Source organism: Protopterus annectens, chromosome 8.part0, assembly GCF_019279795.1.
Source record: "Protopterus annectens isolate FY-2018-M chromosome 8.part0, PAN1.0, whole genome shotgun sequence".
Classification (NCBI taxonomy): domain Eukaryota; kingdom Metazoa; phylum Chordata; order Ceratodontiformes; family Protopteridae; genus Protopterus; species Protopterus annectens.
The window spans coordinates 1,475,988,042-1,476,015,459 of record NC_056741.1 but is presented as its reverse complement, the minus strand read 5'-3'; the positions used below and the strand labels follow the sequence as shown (position 1 = coordinate 1,476,015,459).

Genomic DNA, 27,418 nt, shown 5'->3' with positions numbered 1-27,418 from the left:
AGGGCCCAAGGGTTAAACGCAGCATAGACAGAACATTCAGCTTTTAAATTATCAGCTCCCAGGCAATACATGCACTCCTTGTGGGCATCTTGGTTGGGGATTTTGTGCCCAAAGGAAGTGCAGCACTTCAACCCAGGAACCGGCTTGTCAGACATAAAAGCTTGCAAAAACTAAGTGACAAGAAGAGAAGAAAAAGTAGAACCAAACACAGGACAGAAACACTGTAAGCTAAAGCACATATGTAACTAGCAAAAGAAACTATAACTACTGCCAAAATTAAACTTCTAAGCTAAATTTTTAAGCTAAACAGGAAGAAAAACTTTAAACTTTTTTTTTTTTTTTTTTTTATTACTACAGAGAAACGAAGAATGGAGCAAAGCTCGCACTTACACACACACTATAAAGAAAGAGGAAGGAAAAAACTGCCAAAGGCACTTACAATATGACAAAACTCTACCCAACGCTCAAGAGAACAAATCCGCGTCTGACTTGCAGGAGCGACAAACAAGATCTGAGGTAGTTGGGTGGATGCAGGGATTGTGGGTATTACGGAGGAACTTAAGAGTCGGATCCAAGTCTATGGAAGTGGCCAAGCTGGATCAGAGGGTCGGATCAGAGACCCTGTTATGAGGTTGAATGAAGGAGGCAGCATCAGTTTTTTTTTTTTTTTTTTTTGCAGATAGAAAAGGAAAAGAAAGGCGATACCAACAATGGTATCGAAGACTACACTAGCATGTAAAAGGGGATCGCTAAAGAAATTTTTTTTACCAACAATGGTAAAAAGAATTACTCTAAAGTGTAATAAGGAAGGAAATATATAAACCACTGAAGAAAGCAATTAGACAGTGAAACAATAATACAATAATATAACCACTTATCTCTAATTTTGAAGACTAAGCTCGAGAGCTCTCAGCGACCATGTCCGAATGCAAAGGCAGCAAATGAGATATGAGGTATGTTAGGGAGTGGAGCATTATGGGTAAGGGAGGAGCTTGAGAGTTTGTTCGTGGCCATGAGCTGAAAATAACGTCCGAGTCAGATGCGAGGGTGACAGCCAAACCCAATTGTTAAGGAACAAATGAAAACTGACATCAGATCATGAGTATTTCACAGGTCAACATCTAATTCCTGTCCTCAGCCTGCTCCTCCTGAGAGGACAATCATGATGTGGTTGATGTTACACATACCAACTGTAACGTTCATTTCACTTCATTTGCTCTATGTTCTGTGACTGTAGGGATGTGAGGGTCAATGCTACAGCAGAGAGCTTCAAAAATTTAGGAGGGAGCAATGAAGGATGTAACACTCTTGGAAGCATTCATACCTTTTGGATGACTTAGTTATACATGAAGAAATATTTCATAACAATGCTGTGAGCTTCAGAGTGGACACCAGCAATTAAATAGCACTCTACTTGACAGGAGAGATATCTGCTACAGAAGACTAACCAGACCAGCTCTTTCAAGTGGTGGACATGCTGTGTAATGCAGGATGTTTAATCAAAGATATGCTGTCCTTAAGTGAATGAAGAGAAATCCACTGAGGCTCACCAACTAAAAAGTATGTAATAATAACTTGTCATGCTACCCATAGCCCTCCATACTTAATGCCCTTCACCTCACTGGTGCGGAATCTTGCAGTGATCTACAGCAATAGGCCGATATTCAAGTACCAGACATTAGCCATGGACACATCTTGATGTTAATTATGAGGAATAGCACCTGAATTAAGCACTTTATTCCAGCTGAGAGCTTTTTTCTTTCATGCAATGGCTACCTCTCTCCTGAAATACTAGGGTGTCATTACTTGAGGCTTCTAAGCTAATAGCTAGAGAGGCTGCAGTCTGTGTAAAACTGGTTGGCTGTATTAATAGATGAGACTCCCTGCTACTGAAAAGGACAGGTTGTTGAATATTTCAGAGTCCCTACAGCTTACAGATAAAAAGGTTTGTGTTTGTACAACCCTAGGGGTAATGGAGTCTTTGGTTTTGTATAAAACAAGTATTCCCTTACTCACAAAATTATGTGATCACTGCAGGTACGTGATGCACACAGTCCCCTCCACTTGAGAGGTTCAGGAAAATGGAATCCTAACACCCCCCCCCCAAATCACTTTAAATTGTGTATCTTAGCTGTTCTATTTCACCGAGTTCTTGTCACTGCTCAAAAATAAGTTTCACCAGTGAGATGCCATGCACCCAGTACTGACCCTGACAGTGATGGGACTACAACAAGGTGGCATAACAATCCTGCATTAGTACATAATTTTACATTATAACTTATTACAATACAAAAGCACTGCTGAACACATTTTCATAAATGCAATACAATACATTTAATGACTTGCTAGCAATCATTATAGCTAAGCTGCCTTCCGTTAAACAGCAACAAAAGATGCTATAGGTTACAGAGACTGCTAGCCATTCATGCCAGCTTCGTTCATCTTTTACTTTACCTAACAAGAATTGTTTACCTGATATATTTTTCACTGCTGAAAAAGCAAGGAATGAAACTTTCATAAGCAACAGTTTCACATGATAAATCTTAAGTAACTCTTGTCTACTGGGATACAAACTGAAGCATTATTCAAGTTATTACGTACATAGTAGTAAACAGTCCTCAACATGCTTAACCCCCCCAAAAAAAGACATCTACAGACAGCAAGCTAGTGAAGTGACCTTTAGCAATGCAAGGGCTACACTATAGCCATAACAAGCTGAATTCTGATCCATTCTACATGCCTGGTCTGTCAGTGCTCTGTCAGGCATGTTTAAATGAAGTACTCCTAGATACAGCTGACAGTTCTAGTCTAACAGCCAGTGACTCTACGTGCCATAGATGTGTCTACTTATTTACACATTTGGTACAGGATATTAAGGTATTGATAATATAAAGAGGGAAACCAATCTGATGCTCTTCCTAAACACAACTGGATACTAAAAACTTACAGTGCTGGATACTAAAAACTTACAGTGATAAAAACCAAAAAATAAGAAACTACTTTACATACTCTGGTTCTGTTAGTGGAGTTGTCTCATTAGGTTCTGTCTGAATTCCCCCATCATGATTTGGCGTTCGTTCTTCTTCAGTCCGAACCTCTACAATTGGTTCTTTCGATTCATCTTTCCTATACAAACAGTGAAATTTTAACACAGCTTGCATGGATTAGAAAAACAGTATCTGCTCTCTCAGATTGTTACCTTACTTCAAATCACAATCTTGATTTCATCAGTCTATCCTCAGAATCTGCATCAGCCTTTTCATACTGTCCAATAATATTTACTCCCAGTAAATGTTGGTGTTCCACAAGGATCTATCCTTGGACCCCTTCTTTTCTCAGTATTTATTAATGACCTTTATTTGAATGTGCCACAAGCGACCTGCATCCAATATGCAGATGACTCGACATTGATCTGCTCTGCTACAAATGCTCCCTCTCTCCAGTCCATCACCCAAACAAGCTTTCATAACGTTGAAAAATGGTTCAGACAGCACTGCCTCCTCCTTAACCCCAAAAAAACAAAGCTTCTTCTCTTTACTCCTACTAATAAATGTCCTACACCTTTCTTTACTATCTCCTCAAATAATTCTACCTGTATTAACCCTGACAATACCACTCGACTATTAGGTGTAACCATTGACAACCATCTTAACTTTGATGACCAAATTAACACTACTATTAAAGCTGTTAATAAAAAAATTGGGACACTCTACAGAATTAAACCCTTCCTTAACCCAGCAGCTAGAAAACCATTGCACAGACCCACCTGCTTTCCACCCTTTTTTATGCTTCAGCTATATATACCACACTATCTAAAAATAACATCAACAAACTCTCTACCTGCTATAACAGTATAGCTAGATTCATTAATGCTACTCCCTTAGAACTCACCACTGTCACAACCTCAAACAACTAAATTGGCTAGAACTAAATAACCACCTACTCTACCAACAATTACTTATCATTCATAAAACCCTTCATTTCCCTGATAATACTCCAAGCCTGGCTAAACTTATTTCTCCATATAAGAACTTAGCCACACTTCGTTCTGCCAATAAGTTCCTAGTATCCATAACTAAATCATACAATAAAGCTGGGGATGCGTTATTTTCAAATTCCATAGGTAAACACTGGAATCTACTCCCTCAAGAAATAGCTACTCTAGAGTCCACCTCTCTGTTCAAAAGACAAGTCAAAGAACATCTTACTTCTCAATGGCTATGTCCCTGTACCAATCCCGACTGAAAGTATGTCTCAATACGCCTAAATTTTCTTCCCATCCCCTTACTGAGCTTCTACCTGACACCTTCTAGAGTTGAGAGTTGAATCTTAAGGTATGCCTTCGATTATTTTAACTTTAGTATTTAGTTCTTATTTTTTTGTAGAACTTGACTTACAAGTTTTTAAATGTTACTGCTATCCTCTCTTGTACCTTGTATAATTCTATGAATGAAAACATTTTTTATTGTTATAAATCACTGTGATTTTATCTGTACTGGAGCTTTTCTCCCCGGGCCTCTGCTGTAAACGGATATATGTCCAGCTAGACTAGCCCGGTCAACAAATGTAAAATAAAATAAAATAAATAAATCAACTTACACTTAATTAATAAGAAATAAAAGAACAGCAAACAGAATGAATGGCATGAAATTCTGGCACATTAACACTTCTAAAACATTTTTTAGAGATCAGAGAAACAATATGCATGAAAAAAACAAATGTTGCAGCAAGATGAAAGTGGTTTCCAAAACCAGTTTTAAGCAGTATAATAAGACAGAATAAATATCTGACTAGGACGTTATGTTTTTCCCCCTGCTTACTTGATTTCAAACATTATTATGATGACTGCTGTGCTTGAAAACAGAATGGAAGCAGGAATAATCTGTAATACCACCTTATTTTAATTTATGGTTTGTTTTTCTCAGACAGCTCCGTCCTGAGTTGCATCTGTACATATGCAGTCAGTACAACAGCAGAGGCCACACTATGATGTCTTTCAGCACTGTGCCCCCCCCCCCGCCCAGTAACTGAAAGTAGAGAACTGCGTGGCATGTCCATGCTCTTCTCTGGAAAGGGCAAAGGGCAGAACTTCCTGAGAACAGCGCCCTTCCCCTGAAGAAGGGGGTGGGGTGAGAGACTGCACTGCTCTGTGACTCACAGTAAGGGTAAAAGCACAAGGGTATTAATCTGTGATGGTGCACAACAACACGTTACACACTGATATCATTGCCTATCCATGTCATTAACAAGTTGAAGAAAAGCTGGCTAGCCTGGTTCCACAGATGCAAACAAGCTTCCAGTATCATAGGATGGAGACCTAATCAGACTGTGCTGGGGTCGGAGAGACCTTTAATAATACCATTAAGGAAAATTATTTTTATAAAGGGCTCTTACACCAAGAAAAACACTGCAAGCTCAGGGATGTGAATGGGAGCAAAAATAATGGCTTTCAGTCATCAGGAATCAGGAGGGGTGAAGGCAGCTAAAAGTTCTTAGCTGTCCACAGGCTGCGAGCAGGAACATTAAAATAAAAAATGCAGGGTGAAGTAGAAACCTTTTGGAAGACATCTGAAAGCACAAACCTGTGCTAATCTATGGGTAACAGCACAGAATAAAGACTAAACAGAAACGGACACCTATGTAATATATCAAAACACAACATGTACCATTAAGAAGGCATCATTATCACTGCCAGAGCAACATACTTACAAACTACTTAGGGGAATAGGTTTTCCATGGTGCTTATAGCAGACATGAATGTAATGGCTTATCCATTTAGAAATGGTTTGCTTTGAAATAGCCTTCCCCTCTGCCCCTGCAGCAAATGCTACCAGCAGTTGTTCAGATTTCCTTTGAGATTTAGTCCTGTCCGAGTAGAATCTAAGATTTCTGTGCACATCTAAGGAATGCAATATCTGTTCCCCATTATTCTGTGGATTGGGAAAGAAGGTTGGCAAATGAATGGACTGATTAAGAGCCACACTGGATGCCACCTTGGGCATGAAGGATGGATTGGTTCTGAGGGACACCCTGTCCGCATGAAAGATGATGAAAGGCTCCGCTGCCATAAGGGCCTGTAATGCAGATACCCTTCTAGCTGAAGTGATTGCTAAAAGGAAAGCTGTTTTCCAAGAAAGAAATTTTAAGTCTGCAGTAGCAGCTGGCTCGAAAGAAGGTAGAGTGAGTTTCTCCAAGACAAAGTTAAGGTCGCAGGCTGGGGTTGGAAGTCTCCTGGGTGGTCTCAAAATTTTGGCCCCCCCCTGAGAAACTGCTTGAGCAGTGGATGAGAGAAGAGGGGAGGTTCTGTGTTATAATGAGCTGAAATGGCTGAGGCGTGGATTTTAATGGAGGAAAAACACAGGCCCTTGTGAAGCATCTAAGTATTATAAAATCTGAGGTAAATTAGACGCTGCTGTGCTCTTCCCTTGAGATTGGTTCCAGGCACAGAATCTTTTCCATTTTTCAGCATAAGATTTTCTAGTACTAGGCCTCCTTGCCTCTAAAATGATATCCATCACAGGTCTGCTGAGGGATGGTGAATGAGAGATTAAGTCATTAGCCAGGCTGCAAGTTTCAGTGTTAGAAGCTGAGGGTGCAGAATCTGGTTCTCCTGCTGAGACAGCAGGGAAGGAGTCTGAGGAAGGTGCCATGGAGATAACCGTGATACACTGCGCATGAGTGGGTACCAGTGTTGGCGCGGCCAGTCTGTAGCAATCAAAATCATCCTTGGTTTGTCCTGTTTGATTTTTAGTAGTACTTTGGAGAGCAGAGGCAGAGAGGGGAAGGCATAGACTGATAGGTTTTTCCAGCTGAAGGACAGAGCATCCACTTTCCAGGCTTGTTTGTGGGGAGTCCTTGTGCAAATTTTGTCCAATTGGTGGTTATGGGGAGATGCAAACAGGTCTATACCTGGGCTCCCCATTCACTTGTCAACATGCTGAAAATCCTTGGTTCCATTTTCCACTCGTGTGGGTCCATGAGGTTTCTGCTTAGTCCATCTGCCAGTGTATTTCATTTTCCTGGCAGGAATTGAGTTTGTAGGTGCACTTGGTAGCTCAAGGCTGTGTTCCACAATGCCATGGCTAGTCTGCAGTGGGGGTAAGAATGTGTACCCCCCCTGCTTGTTTATGTACCACATAACAGTGGCGTTGTCCTTCTTTAACATTAGTTGTCCTGGAAGAATGTGGTCCTTGAAGGCTGTCAGAGCATTCTGTACAGCTAACATTTCTTTTTGATTGATATGCAGGTGCATTTGACTTGGGTTCCATTTGCCCTGAATGCACTTCCCTGCCAGGTGAGCCCCCCATGCATAGTCTGATGCATCAGTTCTTAGGGTTTGGGTGGCAGGGGGTGGCGTGAAAGGTAGTTTCTTGTTTGGAGGCAGGCCTCTGCCCACCAAAGGAACTCTAGGTGTAGGCAAGGTATGATAGGAATCATTGTTTCTAGGTCTTGAGAATGTTGACACCATAGGCTTTTTAGATACCACTGTACTTTTCTGGCATGAGGTAAGCCATCTGGGAAGTTGTATTCAAGCTTGCTCCCAGGAATATAATTTGTTGACAGGGTACCAGGTGTGATTTCTTTTCATCTATGGTGTACCCCAGACAAGTTAGAACCCTTTTTACAAAGGCCAGATGATTCAAACGTATGTCCTGGCTTTCTGCCTGAATTAGACAATCGTCCAGGTATGGGTATATTTGAATATTTCTTTGCCTGCAAAATGCAATAACTGGAGCTAGGCACTTTGTGAATACCCTGGGCGCAGTAGATAAGCCAAAGGGCAGTGCAGAGAACTGACAGTGCGTGTATCCTGCTTTGAAGCGTAGGTATCTTCTGCAAGATTCCCTGATTGGGATGTGCAGGTATGCTTCTTTTAAATCTAGTGTTGCCAACAAGGCATCTTTGCCTAGCATAGGAAGCAATTGGTGAAGAGTCAGCACCTTGAATTTTGGAATGTCCAAAAAGGTGTTTAAGAGTAGACAGGTCCAGGATAGGATGCCATGAATTGTCTTTTCTGGGTACCAGGAAAAGTCTCGAGTAGAAACCTTGTCTCTTTTCCTCTTCTGGTACCAGCTGAATAGCCCCCATGCTTAAGAGAGAAAGTACTTGTTTTTGGGCCTCTGCCCACTGATTTGGGGGTAGGTCCGGCCACCCACTTGGTGTTGGCGACGTGTGGAAGTGAAATCTGTATCCCAGGGACACTATATTTAAAACCCATTTGTCCTGGGTAATGAGTTCCCAATTCTTTGCATGAAGAGCAATATTTCCCCCCAAAGGGGCAGTCAGTTGAGAAGTGCTTGGAAATTTTAAAAGGAAGTCATTGAGACAGTTTACCATAGGGGGGAGTCTTATTATTCCCAGATTTGGAAGTGGAGGCCCCCCACTGCTTAGTTCTGTGAGTCCCCTGGGACTGAAACCTGGGGTTTTTGCTGTGTCTGGGTTTGGCTTGATAAGACCTGGAAGGGGCTAGAAAGGACCAATTCTTAGAGGGCCAGTGCCTACTAAATCTAGGAGGCTGAACTTGTAAAAAATCTTTAACAGTTTGCATAGCTTTAGCTTTATCTTCCATCTTTTTAAGAACTTCCTCAGCCTTGTTGCCAAACAGTCAGTCCTGATTTAAAGGAGCATCCAACAATTTAGCTTTAACATGATCAGGCAAGGATTGCTCCTTAAGCCAAGCATGCCTTCTGAGCACAGAGCCAGTAACAACAGCCCTGCAAGAGGCCTCTAATGAATCAAAACCACATTGCAAAGTATGTTTTCCAACTTGTTCGGCAGAATGCATTAAATCCTGTAATTCTTTATTTTCCACACAGTCAGGAATCAACATCATTTTCTGTTTAAGCAGTCCAATAACATGTTGCTGATACTTTAACATATGAAACTGGCAGTTTAAAGCCCTAATGGCCAAGGTTGTAGAAGTATAAACCTTCTTACCCCATCTATCCAGTGCCCTGGAGTCTCTATCAGAAGGGGTAGGATTTTTAGCAGTAGAAGCCTTAATGCCCATGGGACCCTGTGAAATAGTCTCTGGATCTGCAATAGGATTTTTTAAAAGGAACTTGTGGGACTCAGGGACCCTATAGTATCTGTCAGGTTTTCTGGGAGCAGGAGGCAGGGAATCAGGGGCCAAACTAGATTCCGAAAAAGCATCATCAACAATGTCTAGTACAGGAGGAATAGCTAAATGCCTATGCTGAGGCAGGAGAAGGAAATCCTTAAGCCTATTTTTTGAATCAGAAAAATCCTGGCTTTCCCAGGGGGAATGCTCCCTTAGAGTATGTAAGGTTTCCCCAAAAGAAAAATCCTCAGGCAGGGAAGCAGAGGGAACAGAGTCCTCTGCATTAAAATCTTCATAAGTAGATAAGGGCAAATCCAGATCATCAGAAGAATCAGAAAAAACAGAATCCTGATCAGAAGATTCATAATCAACTTCAGTCCTAGGACTCTTAGAAGAGGGGGGGTTGGCTACCCCTGATTAGAGTTATTAGAGCTTCAGCGATTCTTATCATTTGTTTTTTAGGCATAGAGGCCTAAGCATGTGGCCTGGGCGTCGGTTTTTTAGACATGGATCAAGATTTAGGCCTAAGTAAAGAAGGAGGCGTTGATTTAATATGCAAGTCCATAGGCCGGAATACACCTTCAGAAGCCAGTGCCTGCACAGCAACTCCAGACCCATCCAAGGTAGAGATATCCACGGGTTCCACAGTTGAAGCATCGCACGGCATACCGGACTCCGAATGGGTCTCAGTAGAGGCCTGTGAATCAGAAGTAGCGGGTATCAGGAGCTGCGAAAGCGCCTCACTGAGTACCGGCGAACTGGCGCCTGGCTTAAGAGAAGCGTCATCAGCAGTTTTGGACATCGGCGGCCTGTCTCTGTCTTTATCTTTGCATTTTTTCAGAATCCTGGTAGTCGGATGGCTAACCGATGATATTTCTGGATAATTGAACCGAGAACCGAAATATTTAGAGGGGAAAATATACCGACGACGGATAGTGCACTGATTAAATAAAGCACAAAACCGACGTACGTCGTGGTCAGGGCCTAGGCAAAGAATACAGTACAAATGAAAATCTTTATGAGGTATTTGCTTTCCACATGTAATGCAATCATTAACTTTTACTGACATCAGTAAGGAGCAAGAAAAAGTTTCCCCAACAGGGTACTTATCTTTAGTTGAAGACTTTGATTCTGAAACTCGAAAATTTCAGGAGTCGGCCGACCGGCACTTGCAAACTGCTTCTGCTTCGGGCACCGCATGGCAAGAAAGACTGATGCAATGGTGTCGGCTGCATGTTTTATACCCCTGATAACCTGACGTCATGGAAGAAGGGATAGCAACCGATGCAGGACCCAAGACTTTGTTAATCAGGCCGACTGAGGGCTACCTGCAAGCAGATAACCCAAATGTAATGACCGCAACAGTGAAACACGAAGAACATCATACCTTTTGGTGGTATATAGTACAGTACAAAGCTTAATCAGAAAGTATTATAAATGAGAATAACCATAGGAAAATAAACAGAACTGTAAGAATAACATATCGGATTACAGACATAATATGTTTAAATGATTAAGCTTTACAGTTTTTATTCAAATGCAAATTATAATGAAGTCTGAGAAAGGCAGCTGTCTTGGTTCACATTCCTTGCACGGTTTCATGTTGGTTTGTGATGTGCATCTTTATTATAGTGTGTTGAAGTAACTACTCTTGCATTGCTAAAAGTTTTGGTTAGGAGAGAAAACAAAGCTAAGTATGTTGTTGAGTTACAGGAATTAGAATACCTGAAGTAGGAGCTAGAGACTAACATTTATTATTTAAAGAGAAATTAAAACGTTTTAAGGTCTTCCTGAAAAAGCTCACTTGAATAGCATCTGCTACAAAACAGACTGCAGATCAAGAACGACGTATTTATTGGTTTATATTCCTTATACTGTTTTATTGTTTGACTGCACGCTGTACTTTTATTGCAATGTGTTAAAGCCATTTTTCCTTGCATAAATAATGATCTCATTAAGAAAGAAAAAAGATGTGTCTCTTGGTGAGTCACATGTATTTGAAAAAGTTAATTACCTGGGAACAGATGGAGGAGGTAGACCCTCTGCCACAGAATTCTGCCTCCATCCTACCCTGTGTTCTTAAATCTAGTGGCTCTCTAGCTGTACAACCAATACTTAATTTGACCACAGTTTTTATTTACTTATTTGCACTTTTATTAACCAGGTTAGTTTCACTAGGCCAATGGCCCCTTTTCAGGGATGACTTGTTTTAGTTCATACTGACAAGGAGAAATTTGGCGAGGGAGTCAGGGGAAGCTCCCCTGTTTATTTCAAGTGCTGCAGTATATTTTACATCATCCATCTGAGCTACCACCAGCTTAGGAAGATGGGGACGCAGTTTAACATATCATCCAAAGAATGGCACACTCAAGAGTGCAACCCCCCCAATGCTGAGCTGCAGTTTTTAATCTTGGAAAATGAATCCAACTACCTAGTGTGGGAAAAGAACTCACAGACTTCTGATATTCCTACACAAAAACAAGTGTACTGCCTTTTGAGCTACTGAGACCTCATCCCCCCCCCCAAATATTCATTAGCTCTCGTTAGAAGGAACGTCTGTTAAACTAATTCAATTTATTTACCTTCCCTTCTACCGTGTTTCATAGGCCCAGAATAATGAGTAAGACAACTACTGGTTTAACCAGTTATGATCAAACAAAATCTCACTCAAAATCGATTACCCTTACTATTCTAATTAATCTGGTAATACACTGAGTGTTTTCTACCATCACTGCTTTACATTCATTTTATTTTATTTATTTAGTTTACATTTGTTGACCGGGATAGTCTGACTGGATACATGTCCATTTTCAGCAGAGGCCTGGGGAGAAAAGCTCCAATACTACAGATAAACCTTTACACAATACAAGAAAGAAAGACATAATTTACAGGGTGCGTCAGTATTGCCCTCATAGAAGACTAGAAAGATTTACAGTCTATCATAATTAAAAACAAGTAAGGTTACACACTATCAGTTATGAGCGACATTAGGTATTTCATACAGTGTAATTTGGAACACGTTAGGAAAAAAGGAGTTAGTCAGGATTGGAACAGGGACTTAGCCAGTGTGTAGTAAAACACCGTCTGAGACTTTTATTGAATTGAGGTAACGAGGGTTCAAGAGTGAGGTCAGCTGGAAGTGAACTCCAAATGTTGCCAACAAAGCTGGCAAATAGGGAGTAACTAGCTGAGTTGTTAGTTTTGAATGTTTGAACGAGCAGTTTTTAGAAGAGCGAAGTGGCCTAGAGTTACTAAAGGAATTGATAATGTTTTTAAGGGCAGGTGTATTTTCAGGTTGGTTGAACTGATGTAGGCTGAGAAATTTTATTCACCCTAGGAGATTAAGGTTATGACAGTGGTGTGCCCTATATGCGGAGCTGGTGGCAAATCTATCAGTGTAGTTATAGGCGCTTGAGAGTTTGCTAACATCACATTTGTTCAAGTTAGTGAGTATAGGGGAGGCATACAGAAGGGTATAGATTAGATGAGTGTGGGCGAGGGCTGTCTTGGATGACGGGGTTAGAAAAGGTTTATTTTTATACACTGATCTGAGTTTCGTATTAATGGTTTTGATGGTTTGATTGACATGCTTATCAAATTTGAGGTTATAGTCTATTATTATCCCTAAGAGTTTAGTATGGGCATCACGGGAAATAATTGTACCATTGTTGGATTTTATAGTAAAAGAAAATGGAGTGGACTTACGAGTGGGGGAGAAAAGTAGTAGCTTAGTTTTGTTAGGGTTCAAGAGCAAATGATGATCGAGAGCCAATTTTCGACTGTGTTGAAGGTTATCTGGGATAAGGTCTGGAGGTTTGTCATGGAGGAGGCTAAGCAGATCAATGTTGAATCATCAGCGTATTGGATGCAAGTTGCATTTGGGATGACAGTATTAAGGTCATTAATAAAAATTGAAAAAAGTAGGGGACCTAATACAGAGCCCTGGGTGACACCAAGGGTAAGTGATAATAGGGTGGACAGCTTATTCTGCCAGAATACAGCCTGTTGTCTACCACTCAGATAGGATTGGAACCAGTGAATAGCATGGCTATCCAGGGAAATGTTTTTCAGAGTGTGGATGAGTAGCTGGTGGTTAACCATATCAAAGGCTTTTGAGAGGTCAAGAAAAATGGCTGAGGAAAGCTTATTGTTATTACGGTTATGATTTATAATGTTGGTGAAAGAGAGGAGGGCAGAGGTGGTGCTGTGGTATAGCTTAAAGCCATGCTGAGAGTTTGCCAGCAGATTGTTCTGAATGAGATAGTGCAGTTGCTGCTTGTGGATGCACTTCTCCATTATTTTGGCCAGTGGCGAAAGAATGGCAATGGGTCTATAATTTGACAGTTCTGTGGAACTACCACCATTGTGAAGTAGCATAAAGTACAATTGTGTACCTACCATAAATGTAGATGTTCGAGTGTATTCACTGTTGCAGTCATTACTCTTGGGTTATCCTGCTGGCAGGCTACCCGCAGTCGGCCTGAATTCCAAAGTCTACGTCCGGCGTCGGTTTCTGTCGCCTCTTCCCTGACGTCAATGCACCAGGGGTATAAAAGATGCATAAAAGATGCAGCCGACAACATTTTCTTCAGTTTTTCTTGCCCCAGATGTCAGGTGCCCCCAAATTGGTAGGCTGAAAATATGCCAATAAGTATGCATGCACAAAAATAAACATTTCCTTCATCTACAAGCAAATACACCACATAGGTTGTATAGGATAGAGAAGTACAGATAAGTCCCAGCAAAGAAAAAGGGGGATGGTGGGTGGGTAACCTGGACTGCAACAGTGAATACACTCGAACATCTACATTTATGGTAGGTACGCAACTGTACTATGTTCATCGTGTTTCACTGTTGCAGTCATTTCTCTTGGGTTGAATCCCAAAGCTGAGGATTAGTGGCTGGGCTAAATAGAATTAGGAGAGGCTATGAGGCCCTGCAGAACTGCAGTGGCAAAGCCTGCTCTGGATTTAGAGTAAAGAGGTAAGTGGTAGTGCTTCGTAAAGGTGTGCACTGAACTCCAAGTTGCAGACTCTAAGATGTCTTTGGTTGGTGCTCCTCTGAGGAAGGCTGCTGAAGTGGCTGCTGCTCTGGTAGAATGAGGCCTAATGCCCTTAGGCACTGATTTGCCATGCTGAGAATAGCAGAAATGGATGCAATGGCCTATCCATTTAGAAATAGTCTGTTTTGAGATAGCCTTTCCTTGTGATCTTGCAGCATATGACACTAAAAGTTGCTCAGTCTTTCTGGAAGCTTTAGTTCTATCCAAGTAGAAGCGTAGCTGCCTGTGTATGTCCAAAGAATGCAGAATTTTTTCACCCTTGTTCGGTGGATTTGCATAAGAGGTAGGCAAGTGAATGGTTTGGTTGAGGGCCACACTGGACACCACCTTAGGCATAAATGTTGGGTTTGTCCTCAGAGAAACCCTGTCTGGATGAAAAATGATAAAAGGTTCCACAGCCATGAGTGCTTGTAACTCCGAGACTCATCTTGCAGAGGTAATTGCTAGGAGCACAGCTGTTTTCCAGGATAAGAATTTTATATCCGCTGTTGAGGCTGGCTCAAAAGGAGACAGTGTGAGTTTTTCCAAGACATAATTGAGGTCCCATGCCAGAATTGGTGCTCTCCTTGGAGGCCTGATGTTTTTGGCCCCTCTGAGGTACTGCCTTATTAAAGGATGAGAAAATATAGGTGGTTCCGTATTGTAATGGGCTGAAATGGCAGAGGCATGAATCTTAATTGATGAAAAAGAAAGGCCTTTTTCCAGCATCTCAGTTAGGTATTGTAAAATCTGAGGGATATTTGGTACATACGTGTCAATGCCTTGTTCCTGGTTCCAGGCACAGAATCTCTTCCATTTTTCTGCATAAGATTTTCTGGTACTGGGCCTCATGGCCTCCAAGATAACATCCATCACAGCTTTTGAAAGAGGAGTGTTCTGAATGGCTACATTATCCGCCATGCTGCCAGATTTAAGGTCCTGAGTTGGCTGTGCAGGATCTGATTGTTTTGTTGGGTCAGCAAATGAGAAGATTGAGGCAATATCCATGCTGGACTTTGAGACAAGCTCTTTAGGATTGGGTACCAGTGCTGGCGTGGCCAGTCTGGTGCAATCGGTATCATTTTTGGCTTCTCTTGTCTGATCTTTAGGAGTACCCTGGGAAGGAGAGGCAGTGGAGGAAAGGCATATACTGTTAGATTTTTCCAGCTGAAGGATAGGGCATCTACTCTCCATGCTTGTTTGTGATAAATCCTTGTGCAAAATCTCTGTAATTGGCAGTTGTGAGGGGAGGCAAATAGATCTATGTCTGGGCATCCCCATTTCCTTGTTATCATGCTGAAGACTTGTGGATCCAGTTTCCACTTGTGGGGATCCATGAGGTTTCTACTTAGTTCGTCTGCCAGAATATTTGTTTTTCCTGGCAGGAATTGTGCTTGCAAGTGAACTTGATAAGCCAATGCTGTGTCCCATAAGGTCATTGCTTGTCTGCAGAGGGGGTAGGAATGTGCACCTTCCTGCTTGTTTATGTACCACATGACCATAGTATTGTCTGTCTTTATCAGTAGCGTCCTGGATGAAGTAGATCCTTGAAAGCTGTCAGGGCATTCTGAACAGCTAGCATCTCTTTTTGACTGATGTGAAGATGCATCTGGTTTGCAGGCCATGTGCCCGGAATACATTTTCCTGCCATATGGGCCCCCCAGGCATAATTTGATGCATCCGTTGTCAGTGTCTGTCTGGCTGTGGGTAAAGTGAATGGCAGACCCTTGTTGTGGTGACAGGCCTCTGTCCACCATCGAAACTCCTGTTGCAGGCAGGGAATGAGGGTAATTACTGTCTCCAGGCTGTGGCAATGCTGAGTCCAAACACTTTTTAGATACCATTGTAGTTTCCTCATATGCAGTCTGGCATATGGAATTAGTAGAATGCAGGATGCCATGAAACCCAAGGCCTGCAGGATTTTCCTTGCAGATAACTGGGTCTTTGTTGCCAATTTTTTGAAGTAAGAAGTCAGTTGCTTTTGTTTGTCTGGCGTGAGATAAGTCATCTGGGCAGTTGTATTTAAGCTTGCACCCAGGAATATTATCTCTTGAGAGGGTACTAATTTTGATTTCTTTTCGTTTACTGTGTACCCTAGGCAAATTAGTAATCTTTTTACAAACGCCAGATGCTTTAGAAGAATGTCTTTGGTCTCTGCTTGAATAAGGCAGTCGTCCAAGTAGGGATATATTTGAATTCCTCTTTGTCTGCAAAATGCAATTACTGGTGCCAGGCATTTTGTGAAGACCTTGGGCGCAGTAGATAAGCCAAAGGGCAGTGCAGAGAATTGGTAGTGCATTGAGCCAGCTATGAATCTGAGGTATCTTCTGCAAGACTGTCTGATTGGGACATGCAGGTATGCTTCTTTAAGGTCCAAAGTTACGAGCCAAGCCTTCTTGCCCAGCATGGGCAGCAGCTGCTGTAGAGTCAACATCTTGAATTTTGGAACCTCCCGAAACGTGTTTAGTATAGACAGGTCCAGTATTGGTCTCCAGGTTTTGTCCTTTCTGGACACTAAGAAATGTCTGGAGTAGAATCCTTGCCCCTGTTCTTGTTGTGGTACTTGTTGAATGGCCCTCATGTCCATGAGGGCTGTAATTTGCTTTTGTGCCTCTGTCCATTGATTGTGTGGCAGGTCTGGCATACCTTTTGCCCTTGGTAGGGTGTGAAAATGGAACCTGTAGCCTTGGGACTCTATGTTCAGGGCCCATTTGTCTTGGGTAACCATTTGCCAATTTGATGAAAAAAGTGCTAGTTTTCCCCCTAAGAGGGCTGCCAAAAGAAAAGTGCTTGGATCTGGCAGAGGAAAGTCATTGGGACTGTTTCTTGCAAGGTTGTGATTTGTCTTCTCCGCTTTTGGAGGTAGGAGCACCCCATTGTTTAGGCCTGTATGAGCCTTGGGGCTGAGATCTGCCTCTGGGACGTCTGTATCTGCCTCTTTGTGGTCTGTCTGACACTGGAAAGGACCAATTTTTAGAAGGCCAGTTCCTGCTAAATCTGGGTGGCTGTACCTGTAAGAAATCCTTAACTGTCTGCATGGATTTAGCTTTATTCTCCATTTTCTTCAACACCTCTTCTGCTTTAGCACCAAACAAAGTATCATGCTGTAATGGGGCATCTAATAATTTTGCTTTAACATGATCAGGCAGATTCTGTTCCTTTAACCAAGCATGCCTTCTAATAACAGAACCTGTAACAGCGGCCCTGCAAGAGGCCTCCAGTGAATCATAACCACATTGCAAAATATGCTTTCCCACTTCTGCTGCATGCAATAAATCCTGCATTTCTTTGTTCTCTGAACATTCAGTATTTGTCAACATTTTCTGTTTAAGCAGTGACATCAAGTATTGCTGATATTTAAGCATATGAAATTGACAATTTAAAGCCCTTACAGCCAAGGTAGCAGAAGTGTAAACATTTTCCCCATCTGTCCAGTGCCCTAGAATCCCTATCAGAGGGGACAGGGTTTTTTGCAGTGGAAGCTTTGACCCCTTTGGGACCCTGGGATATAGTTTCTGGGTCTGCAGCGGGGTTTTTATATAGGAATTTATGAAAATCCGGGACCCTGTAGTATCTGTCTGGCTTAGCAGGTGCAGGGGGTAAAAGAGTCAGGGGACAGGCTGGACTCTGAAAATACATCATCTACAATGTCTAGAACAGGTGGAATAGCAATGGGCCTGTGCTGAGGAAGTAGCAGAAAGTCTCTGAGCCTTTTCTTAGATTCAGAGTAATCTTGGCTCTCCCAGTGGAAATGCTCCCTCATGGTATGCAGGGTTTCCCCAAAAGAATAATCCTCAGGAGGAGAGGCTGAAGGAATGGATTCTTCAGCATCAGAGTCCTCATAGGGAGGCACAGAATAATCCTGTTTAGAAGAGGAATCAGAGGAAATAGAAACTTGATCAGTAGAATCATATTCTGTCTCTTGCCTAGGCCTCTTATCAGGAGGGGGATGGGAACCCCTGATCAAAGTAATTAGGTCTTCGGCCATTTTAAGCATCTGTTTTTTAGGCATGGAAGTCTGAGTAGGAGAATGCTGTACTTGTTTCTTTGTCTGTACAGCTGCTTTAGTCTTTGTCTTTGAAGTTGAAGATGGTTTAACATATAACTGTGTAGGTCTGAAGACACCCTCAGAAGCCGATGCCTGCTCAGCGGCTCCGGACCCATCTGAGGGAATGATTTCCGAGTGTCCAATACCTTGAGTATCCAGAGGCCCAGTCGGCTCCACGTGGGAGTCAGAAGCGGCATGTGGCTCTGAGGTAGCGGGCGCCAGGGGCTGCGAAAGCGCCTCACTGAGAACCGGCGAGTGGCCTAACGGAGGCCTCGTCGTCGGTTTTGGATGGAAGGTTCTATTATGGTCCTACTGATCAAGATGGAGATGTGGAATGCTATGGTGTCTGCAGCTTTTTGTAAGTACTCCGCAGGAAGGAGGTCTGCAGATAGGGTGGTTGGTTTTAATTTACTAAGTAGGGATCAGATATGTGACGTAGAAACTGATTGGAACCTAAATGAGAGTTGGGAAGTGGGTGTGGCTGTGGCTGAATTAGAGCATGAGGGAGCTAGTTGGCTAGCTAGGGACTGTATAGTCTCAGTGAAAAAACTATTAAAGGTGCTGGCAATGTTCTCGGGTGATTTCTGGGTGGTGGTGGAAGAGACTGGAGTGCTGGATTGACCTTGGTGAAGAAGTCTGTTTATACCTGCCCAGAACTTTTGGGGTTTGTTTTGGTGTTTTTCTTGAAGGTTGTAGTAATAGTTTTTTTGTCTAGCAGAAGAATTTTTTTGTGCCATTCCTAAGCTGACAATATCTCAGTTGGTCAAGAGGGGCTTTAGTTGCTCACCAGGTGGCCCAGGCTTTATTTCTAAGTTTGATTTTTAATCTGGTATCTTTAGTAAACCATGGTGCAACTTTTGTATTAGTTCTAATAGTGTGTGTGTGGGAACATGAGAGTCAAGGATGGTAAGGAATTTAGTATTAAAGTATGCAACTGCATCTTCTAGTGGCAGTTGTTTTAGGACTGACCAGTTGCAGGACTTAAGTTAATTTTGGAAGTTGGTAGGGATGAAGTTCTTGTTATTTCTAATTCTTTTGTATGTGGGCAGGTGGGGAATGTCAGTCTTATGCTTAATAATGCAAGTTAGAGAGTGATCACTTAGGTCATCGGGGAGGCTCCACGACTTGTATATATGAGGATGACTATTGAAAAGTATCCAATCTAGGATACTTTTTTTGTTAGTGGGTTTACTGAATCTTGTGGGGGAAGATATCTGTGTGAACCTATGAAGATTTACATGGGTGGTAGGGGATTCAGAGGAACAGGTGTTGCAGTGTATGTTGAAGTCTCCAAGTACAATGGTTTCTTCATGGTAGGTAGTGGATAATCAGTGGAGAATGTATTCTAGAGTGTTTGTATTATTGCCTGGGGGGAATGTAAGCACAGACAATATTTATGCATTTGTTGTTATTAATATGTAGTTTAGTAATAAAAACTTCTGTGTTATTAAATAGGGGCGGTTTTGGGGATCCTACTAACATTTAGTATATTTTTGTAAAGTATTGCTACCCACCCCACCTCCCTTCTTAGTAGTGCGGTCTAATCTAATTATATTGTACCCAGGTGGTAATACTTTATTATCTGCAGTTGTAGGTTTTAGCCAGATTTCTGTGAGAAATAATATGTCAGGAGAATGAACTGCTAGGACAGCATGCAGGTTATCAATGTTATTATTTACACTTCTGATATTTAAATGAAAGGATGGGGTTTGTAGCATGGTACCTAGCGTCACCAGGTGTAGACGGGCCTGGGTTAGGGTGGATGTCCCCATCCTTAATCAGGTTATACTGCAAAGTTATACTGCAAAGTGATTATAAACATTAAGAATTTGTTTATTAGTTTTTGATAGTGTTTGTTTCTAGGATTGAAGTTTTGGATCTAATAGGGTGGCAAGCTATAGGGGATAAGATGTTAGTTGTGAAGGGACTTGTTAAATTGGATGATAAAAACCTAGGCAGTACTGGTTTTCATATCCGGCGAGGAGACACAGAATAAGCATCACGGGTAGCGGGGAAAATAATAGTTTTTTTATTTTTTTGGTGACAGCAATGTGAGAGGCTGGGACATTTTAGAGCTCATTATTTGACCAGGATGTTATAAGAAGAGAGGGAGGATTGGTTTAAAGAAGGGAAGAACTTATTAGTGATGTGTGAGAACTTGACTGGGTAATTAGAAAAGGGGATGTGGTTATGGTAGTATAAATTCAACACTACTGGGTGCAGGTGGGAATAGGGAGCAGGGTGGGGATCGAAATTCATTTGGTCGACAGCTCATTTGGTCGACAACCAGTATTCAAGGCACTTAACAGGGATTTGCCCCCCTCCCCAATGTTGTGCGACCCTGGAGTTGTTATATATAGTTGGAGGGTGTCGGGGACGAAGCCCCCCGCCTATTTTCATTTAAAAGCATGAAAATACAAGAAAAACTACACATTTTAAACAAAAATAGGTGGGGGCTGCACCCCCCCAATGTGGGGGGCTGTGCCCCCCACACCCCCAACTATATATATCAACTCCAGGGTCGCACAACATTGGGGTGGGGGGCAAATCCCTGTTAAGTGCCTTGAATACTGGTTGTCGACCAAATGAGCTGTCGACCAATTGAATTTCGATCAAATGGTCTGTCGATCTTCTGAAGTAGACCCATATATATATATATATATATATATATATATATATATACTTTTTTTTTCCCCCTGTTAGTGTTAAACTGCTGTAATAAGAAGTTTTTGGATAGGAGGTGGTAAAATACTTGTTTATAGCCACCAGTGTAAGTTAGACTGATGCCAATTTTTATAGGAATTGCCTTAAATCTAAGAGATTCTAAGGACAGACAGCTGATGGTGCTATAGACCCAGTACAGTTTAATTTAATTAGAGCATACAGAAAGAAAATCAGAGATAATAACCTTCGCAATGTTTAAATATTGAGGGACAAACAAGTATGCCCTTCAGTTTAAGTCTATGCAGGGTCTATACTTTCTGTAAATTTAGTTAGCAGTTATCTTGGCTATTAACAGACCTGAAACAAGCAAAGAAAGAAAAAAATATACTAGCTGTCACCATGGAGCCCCTGCCTGCTTTACCCTCATCCTTAGCCAGACTATTAAAATCTGACTTTATGAGGTAATGCAGCAACTCCCTCATGTTTACCGAAAGCCCACTTCTTCTAACACACTGGTTCCACCTCTGTTTTTATCTAAGGTGGAGACTAGTCCCTCTGACTCACCTGCGTTCTGTGAACAGCACCACAACACCACTCCTACATATGTGGAGTAATAAAGAAACCATTGCTGATGTGTCCTAGGCCTCCTAGATACTGTCCTAGCTTATCTCAGGAATACTGAGAAAATACTCCCACCACATCCACATCTGCACCCACACATACAATTACTAGAGGTCACCTGTACTGAAACATAAGAACAAACTAGGTTAACAATCACGAGGACTACAAGATGCCTGGCCATATACAGCTTTAAGAAGACCCTTTTCAAGCACTTAATTGTGCCCACCTCCCAAACTGAGCAGGGCACATGATAACCCTGGTGTAAATCTGTGTCTACACACCCAGTCATCAAGGCTTGCCTTAAAGACAGCCAAATCAGCACTTTGTTTGGCGTGTTGTGGTAATTTACTCCGTAGGCTAGGAATACACTGAGATGGAAACCCATTCCTTCAGCAAGTCTTGTTTATTTGTTAGTGCAGATTTAAGTGCTTAGTGGGGGTGTCTGTAAAGCCAATGATTTTACAAAGAAACAGAAGGGTCATTCATGGCTTGAAAAGCAAGACACAGGTCACCTGGGAGTAACCTGTAGGCTACTGAGTACAAGGAGAGTCGTGCTAATCTATCGGGGTAGTTGAAAAATTTAGGACCTTTAATTTTCTTGGTCTGAAATCTTTGGGGCCTTTCCATTTGAACAACATGCCTTGATTTGTACATACCAAAGGGGCAATGTATTCAGTGATGGGTCTGATAAGGGAAGAGTATAGCTGTATGATGACATCTTTGAGTCTTGAAGACGTTTCCTTGGAGATCAGCAGGGCCACATAAAAGGAATGCCTGACTAGGGTTGAAATGTGTTGATTTAATGAGAGAGGGACTTATCCACATAACACCTGGGTCTCATATGACCGTATCTGCCTGAAGCAGAGTGCCATTGATAACATATCAGGGGAGTGACTTTTCTGCCAAATACTATTACGCTGAACTTTTTTTTTTTTCATTTAGTTTGAGACATTTTGATGCAGTGTGCATGTACACATTCTAGCCTTTGCTGGAACTACTTTGTATCAGTGGAGGAGTGGAAAACAGTGCACAGTTTGCAGTCATCGGCAAACTTGATCATCCATACATTTGGGATATCTGCTTGGATGTGTGCAAAACAAATGCCAAAAAGAAGAAGTCCAGAACTGATCCCTGTGGGACCCCACTAATTACAATTTTACATTCAGTGAGACAATCAGCAACTTTAGCAATGTGGGATCTGTGGGATAGCCAATTTGCAATCCAGTGGATAATGCAGGGGTTAACACTAAGCTTGTATAATTTTTCAGAATACCAGAATGAGAGATAGTGTCAAAAGCATTGGCCAGGTCAAGATGAACAGTGTGCACAAAATGACCATTTTTCACAGCACCTGTAACCTTTTCAAGGAAGCTTACTAGGTTCAGAAGACAGAACTTACCCTTCATAAAACCAAACTGCAAGTCTATACCCTTAAGGTCCAGTACAAATGTGACAAACCCCAGAGATGTATTAGTCATTGTTGACTCCACTGTAACACATACAAATACAACATTTACCAGGCTGGCAAAGGACAGGGGGACAGCTGCCGCTCTGGTGCAAATATAAGGGATGTCACTAGGGCCTTTAGGTCCCTGCACTGCTACAGACACAATTACAACTTTGTAGTTTCCCAAATGGGGCAAATAATTTAGACATTCTTCCGTTGGGGAACACCAGAGACAGACTGTTAAACTCTCTGCTCGTGTCTTCAAAGAAGGCAAAACTCTGATATTTAGCACCATTCTATCTTAACTAAGAATGACACCTGGATTCAAGAACAAAACAACTGGCTTAAATAACTGGCTACAAAACTGGTGTCATTCTAGGGAGATCCAGTGTTTCTTGCATGGGATGGAATGAAATCATCAACAGACACCACTACTTTGCCAGGAATTACTTGCACCTGCCCCACTCCCCTTAGTTTATATAAACTGGCTAAAACTTTTACTACCTCTGTCATGCCTTTTAAAAAGGCAGAGTCTGTCTGATATAAATCCCAACATAGCAAATTCCAGTCCCAGTGATATCACTGTAGCACTGCTGAAAGTCAGAAACCTAAACAGAATTTCTGAATGTGAGGCCTTCTTTACACTTGACGCTATCAGTATTTCTGTAATTACAAAAACCTGGTTCCAGTGTATTCCAGGGTCAATCCTATCAGGAATTCAGATCTGGTGACTGCAGTCATTAGCATTGTTACCTCAAAGCAAGAGGTTCTCTGGTTCGATTCTGGGCTGGGGTTCCTTCTGTGCGGAGTCTGCATGTCCTCCCTGCATTTACGTGTGTTTCCTCTGGGTGCTCCAGTTTCCTCCCACATTCCAAGGACATGTGCATGTGTCTAGAGGATTTATTTCCGGGCCTCTGCTGAAAATGGGCTGTGCCCCAGTTGGACTTTCCCAGTAAACAAATGTTAAATAAATAACACAGCCATGGAGGGGTATCTGCATTTATTAGAAACCTCAATATTTCTCACCAGATTCCACAGGATAAAACCTGGAACCGAGTGAAGGCCTAGAACTATATGGCTCAATAGCATCACTACTTAACCACAGACTCCAAACAGACTTTGTGCCAAATGAATGGAGGACTGCAACCGTTATCTCACTGCAAAATATGAGTCAATCACAGAACAAGGGAACTATCGATTTATATATATATATATATATATATATATATATATATATATATATATATATATATACACATATATATATACATATATATATATATATTTATGGAACAGGCTTCCCCAGCCATGTGATGCAAAGCTCATCCCTGCAATTACTCAAGCAAAACCTGTTTCAGTTGATGGAAAATCATGTACTTACCTCAGTTCTGGCACTTATGCCTCTGTTGAAGAGAAGAAACTTGTAAATTCCTTGATCTCTCATGCCCAAATTTATATACCTCCCACCCCAATGGACCAATTCCTTTCTAATATTTCTAGGAAGCATAGCTAGGCTTTAAAAGACACTTAAGAGTCATTAGCCTAGCATTATACTATAATCCTAAGATTATTCACTACAACTCATTTTGATTGCTTCAAGTCTAACTTGGTGCATTACCTTGCAGTTCAATTAATTAATGACTTAGTGATCAAGAGTTCTCAAAGAACCTTCTAATGCAGTCCTCTAACCTATAATACCTGAAGAAGAATCCCACATATCAAATGCCTTTGTCTATGTCAGTAAAGAACCACAAAGGAGAAAGTACAGTTTTGTACCTACCATAAATGTAGATGTCCGAACAGGATAGCATCTGCAGTCCTAACAAATGGGTTGTCCTGTCGTCAGGCAGCCCTTCGGTCGGCCGGATTCCAAAGTCTGGGTCTGGCCTCGGCTGGTGTCGCACTTCACCCGACGTCATCTCTGCTGGTCTTCGGGTATAAAGGCATCAGCCGACGCCATTTTCCTCAGTGTTTCTTGCCCCAGATGCCAGTTGCCCTCTTGGAAAACTAAATTTTGGGTAAATGCCAATGTTTCCAAAAAAAATAGTAGGCAAACACAAAAACTAAGCATGTATGTACATATATACAAACAAATACACCATAAGAGATCCCCCCCTAGCTAGCTATTAGGAGGGTAAATACCCTAGGAGTACCACAGAGGGGAAGGAGGGTGGTAATCCTGACTGCAGATGCTATCCTGTTCGGACATCTACATTTATGGTAGGTACAAAACTGTACTATGTCCTTCAAGGATGCATCTGCAGTCCTAACAAATGGGTAGAATACCATAGCCAAACTAGGGGAGGAGGAAGAAGAATTATGGTGTAGTTAGGATCCCTTGCAATACAGCAGTGGCAAACCCTGCTCGGGATCTAGAGTATAGAGGTAAGTTGTAATGCTTGGCAAATGTATGCACGGAGGTCCAAGTAGCCGCCTCAATAATGTCCTTGGTAGCCACTCCTCGTAAGAAAGCTGTGGTAGTGGCTGTAGCCCTTGTAGAGTGAGGTCTTATGTTCTGTGGAATTTGCTTTCCATGGTAGGAGTAACAGAATCTTATGCAATTTCCTATTCACTTGGAGATTGTCTGTTTGGAAACTGCTTTTCCTTCCCTTCCTGTTGCATAAGCTACTAGAAGCTGGTCAGTTTTTCTATTGCCCTTGGTTCTGTCCAGGTAGTAGCGCAACTGTCTATGTACATCCAAGGTATGCAGCAGTCTTTCCCCCCTGTTCTGTGGATTGGGAAAGAAGGTAGGTAGGTGGATTGCCTGGTTTAGAGACACTCTGGATACCACCTTAGGCATAAATGTAGGATTAGTTCTCATGGACACTCTATCTTGATGGAAGATTAGGAAGGGTTGTACTGCCATTAAGGCCTGTAGTTCAAACCCTTCTTGCTGAAGTAATTGCCAGTAGGAAAGCAGTTTTCCAGGATAGGTGTTGAAGATCTGCTGTTGCTGCTGGTTCAAATGGAGGGAGTGTCAATTTTTCTAGCACAAAGTTCAAGTCCCATGCTGGTAATGGTGGTTTCCTAGGAGGTTTTACATTCTTGATTCCTCTGAGGAACTGCCTGAGTAGAGGATGTGAGAAGACAGGGGATCAAGCTGTATTCTGCAGAAATAGCTGATGCATGTATCTTGATGGAGGAATAGGACAGGCCTGTATGGAGAAGCTCTGCCAAGTACTCCAGGATGTTAGCAATATCTATCTTTGACACATCTTTTCCTCTTTCAGTACTCCAAATGACAAACCTTTTCCATTTTCCTGCATAGTTCCTTCTTGTTGAAGGCCTGCGGGCCTCAAGGATAATGTCTTTAACCCTTTGGGATAAATCTGGGTTAGTTGCTGTTATGTAATGTTCCAGGCAGTCAGTTGCAGAGTTTTTAGGTTTGGATGCATGATGTTGTAGTCGTTCTGAGTTAACATCAAAGGCATCAGGGGTAGTGTCCACGTTCTCCCCCGAGACATGCTCCTCAGCAATGGATACCAGTGTTGTCTTGACCAATTTGGAGCTATCAGAATTATCCTTGGACGTTCCTCTTTGATTTTCAGTAGTACCTTGTGCATCAAAGGAAGAGGTGGAAATGCATATGCTGTCAGGCCTTTCCAACTGAAGGATAGAGAGTCCACCTTCCATGCAAGTGGGTGGTATGTCCTTGTGCAGAATTTCTTGAGCTGGTGATTGAGTGGGGATGCGAATAGGTCTATTTGTGGCATTCCCCATTTCTTTGTGATGGCCTTGAAGATGTCCGGGTGTAGCATCCATTCGTGAGCATCCGAGGTAGTTCTGCTTAACATGTCTGCTAGGATGTTTTCTTTTCCCGGTACAAATATTGCCTGTAACTGGATGTTGTAGCTCAGAGCCATATTCCATAGGTCCAGAGTCATTCGGCATAGGGGGTATGAATGAGTGCCTCCCTGTTTGTTGATGTACCACATGACTGTGGTGTTGTCTGTCCTTATCATTAAATGGCCTTCTTTGAGGAATGGTCTGAAATTCTGGATTGCTAGTTTTACTGCCAGCATTTCTTTTTGATTTATGTGCAGGTGCAGCTGGTCTGGAGTCCATAATCCTTGTATGCATTTGTCCAGCATGTGTGCCCCGCAACCTAGGTCTGAGGCGTCCGTTGTGATGGTTTGGCTTGCTTGAAAGTTGTGGAAGGGCAAGCCTGGGATTGACTGGCATGCTTGAGCCCACCATAGGAACTCTTGTTTCAGGCATGGGATTAGTGGTATTTCGGTTTCTAAGCTGTGCCTGTGTTGAGACCATAAATTCTTTAGGTACCACTGTAGCTTTCTCATATGCAGTCTGGCATGGGGACCAGGATTATGCATGATGCCATGAAGCCCAAGGCCTGCAGTACTTTCCTTGCTGTTAGTTTGTTCTGCTTTGTTAATGCCAAGAAGTAAAGAGGGAGTTGTTCTTGTTTTTCTGCAGTTAGGAATGCCATCTGTTTTACTGTGTCCAATTCTGCACCCAAGAATGTTCTTGTTTGGGATGGTATCAGTCTTGACTTTTTAAATTGACTGTGTATCCCAG

The 27,418-nt window shown here is 42.1% G+C and overlaps 1 protein-coding gene across 1 annotated transcript in view; it reads right to left on the bottom strand.

The window, feature by feature from the left end:
* Nucleotides 1–27,418, bottom strand: part of NCAM1 (neural cell adhesion molecule 1) — a 1,088,618-nt gene that overhangs the window by 90,564 nt on the left and 970,636 nt on the right. Inside the window, exon 21 of the mRNA XM_044079459.1 lies at nt 3,010–3,126. Within this exon, the coding sequence (XP_043935394.1) occupies nt 3,010–3,126 (117 nt within the window). The remainder of the gene's footprint in view (nt 1–3,009; nt 3,127–27,418) is intronic.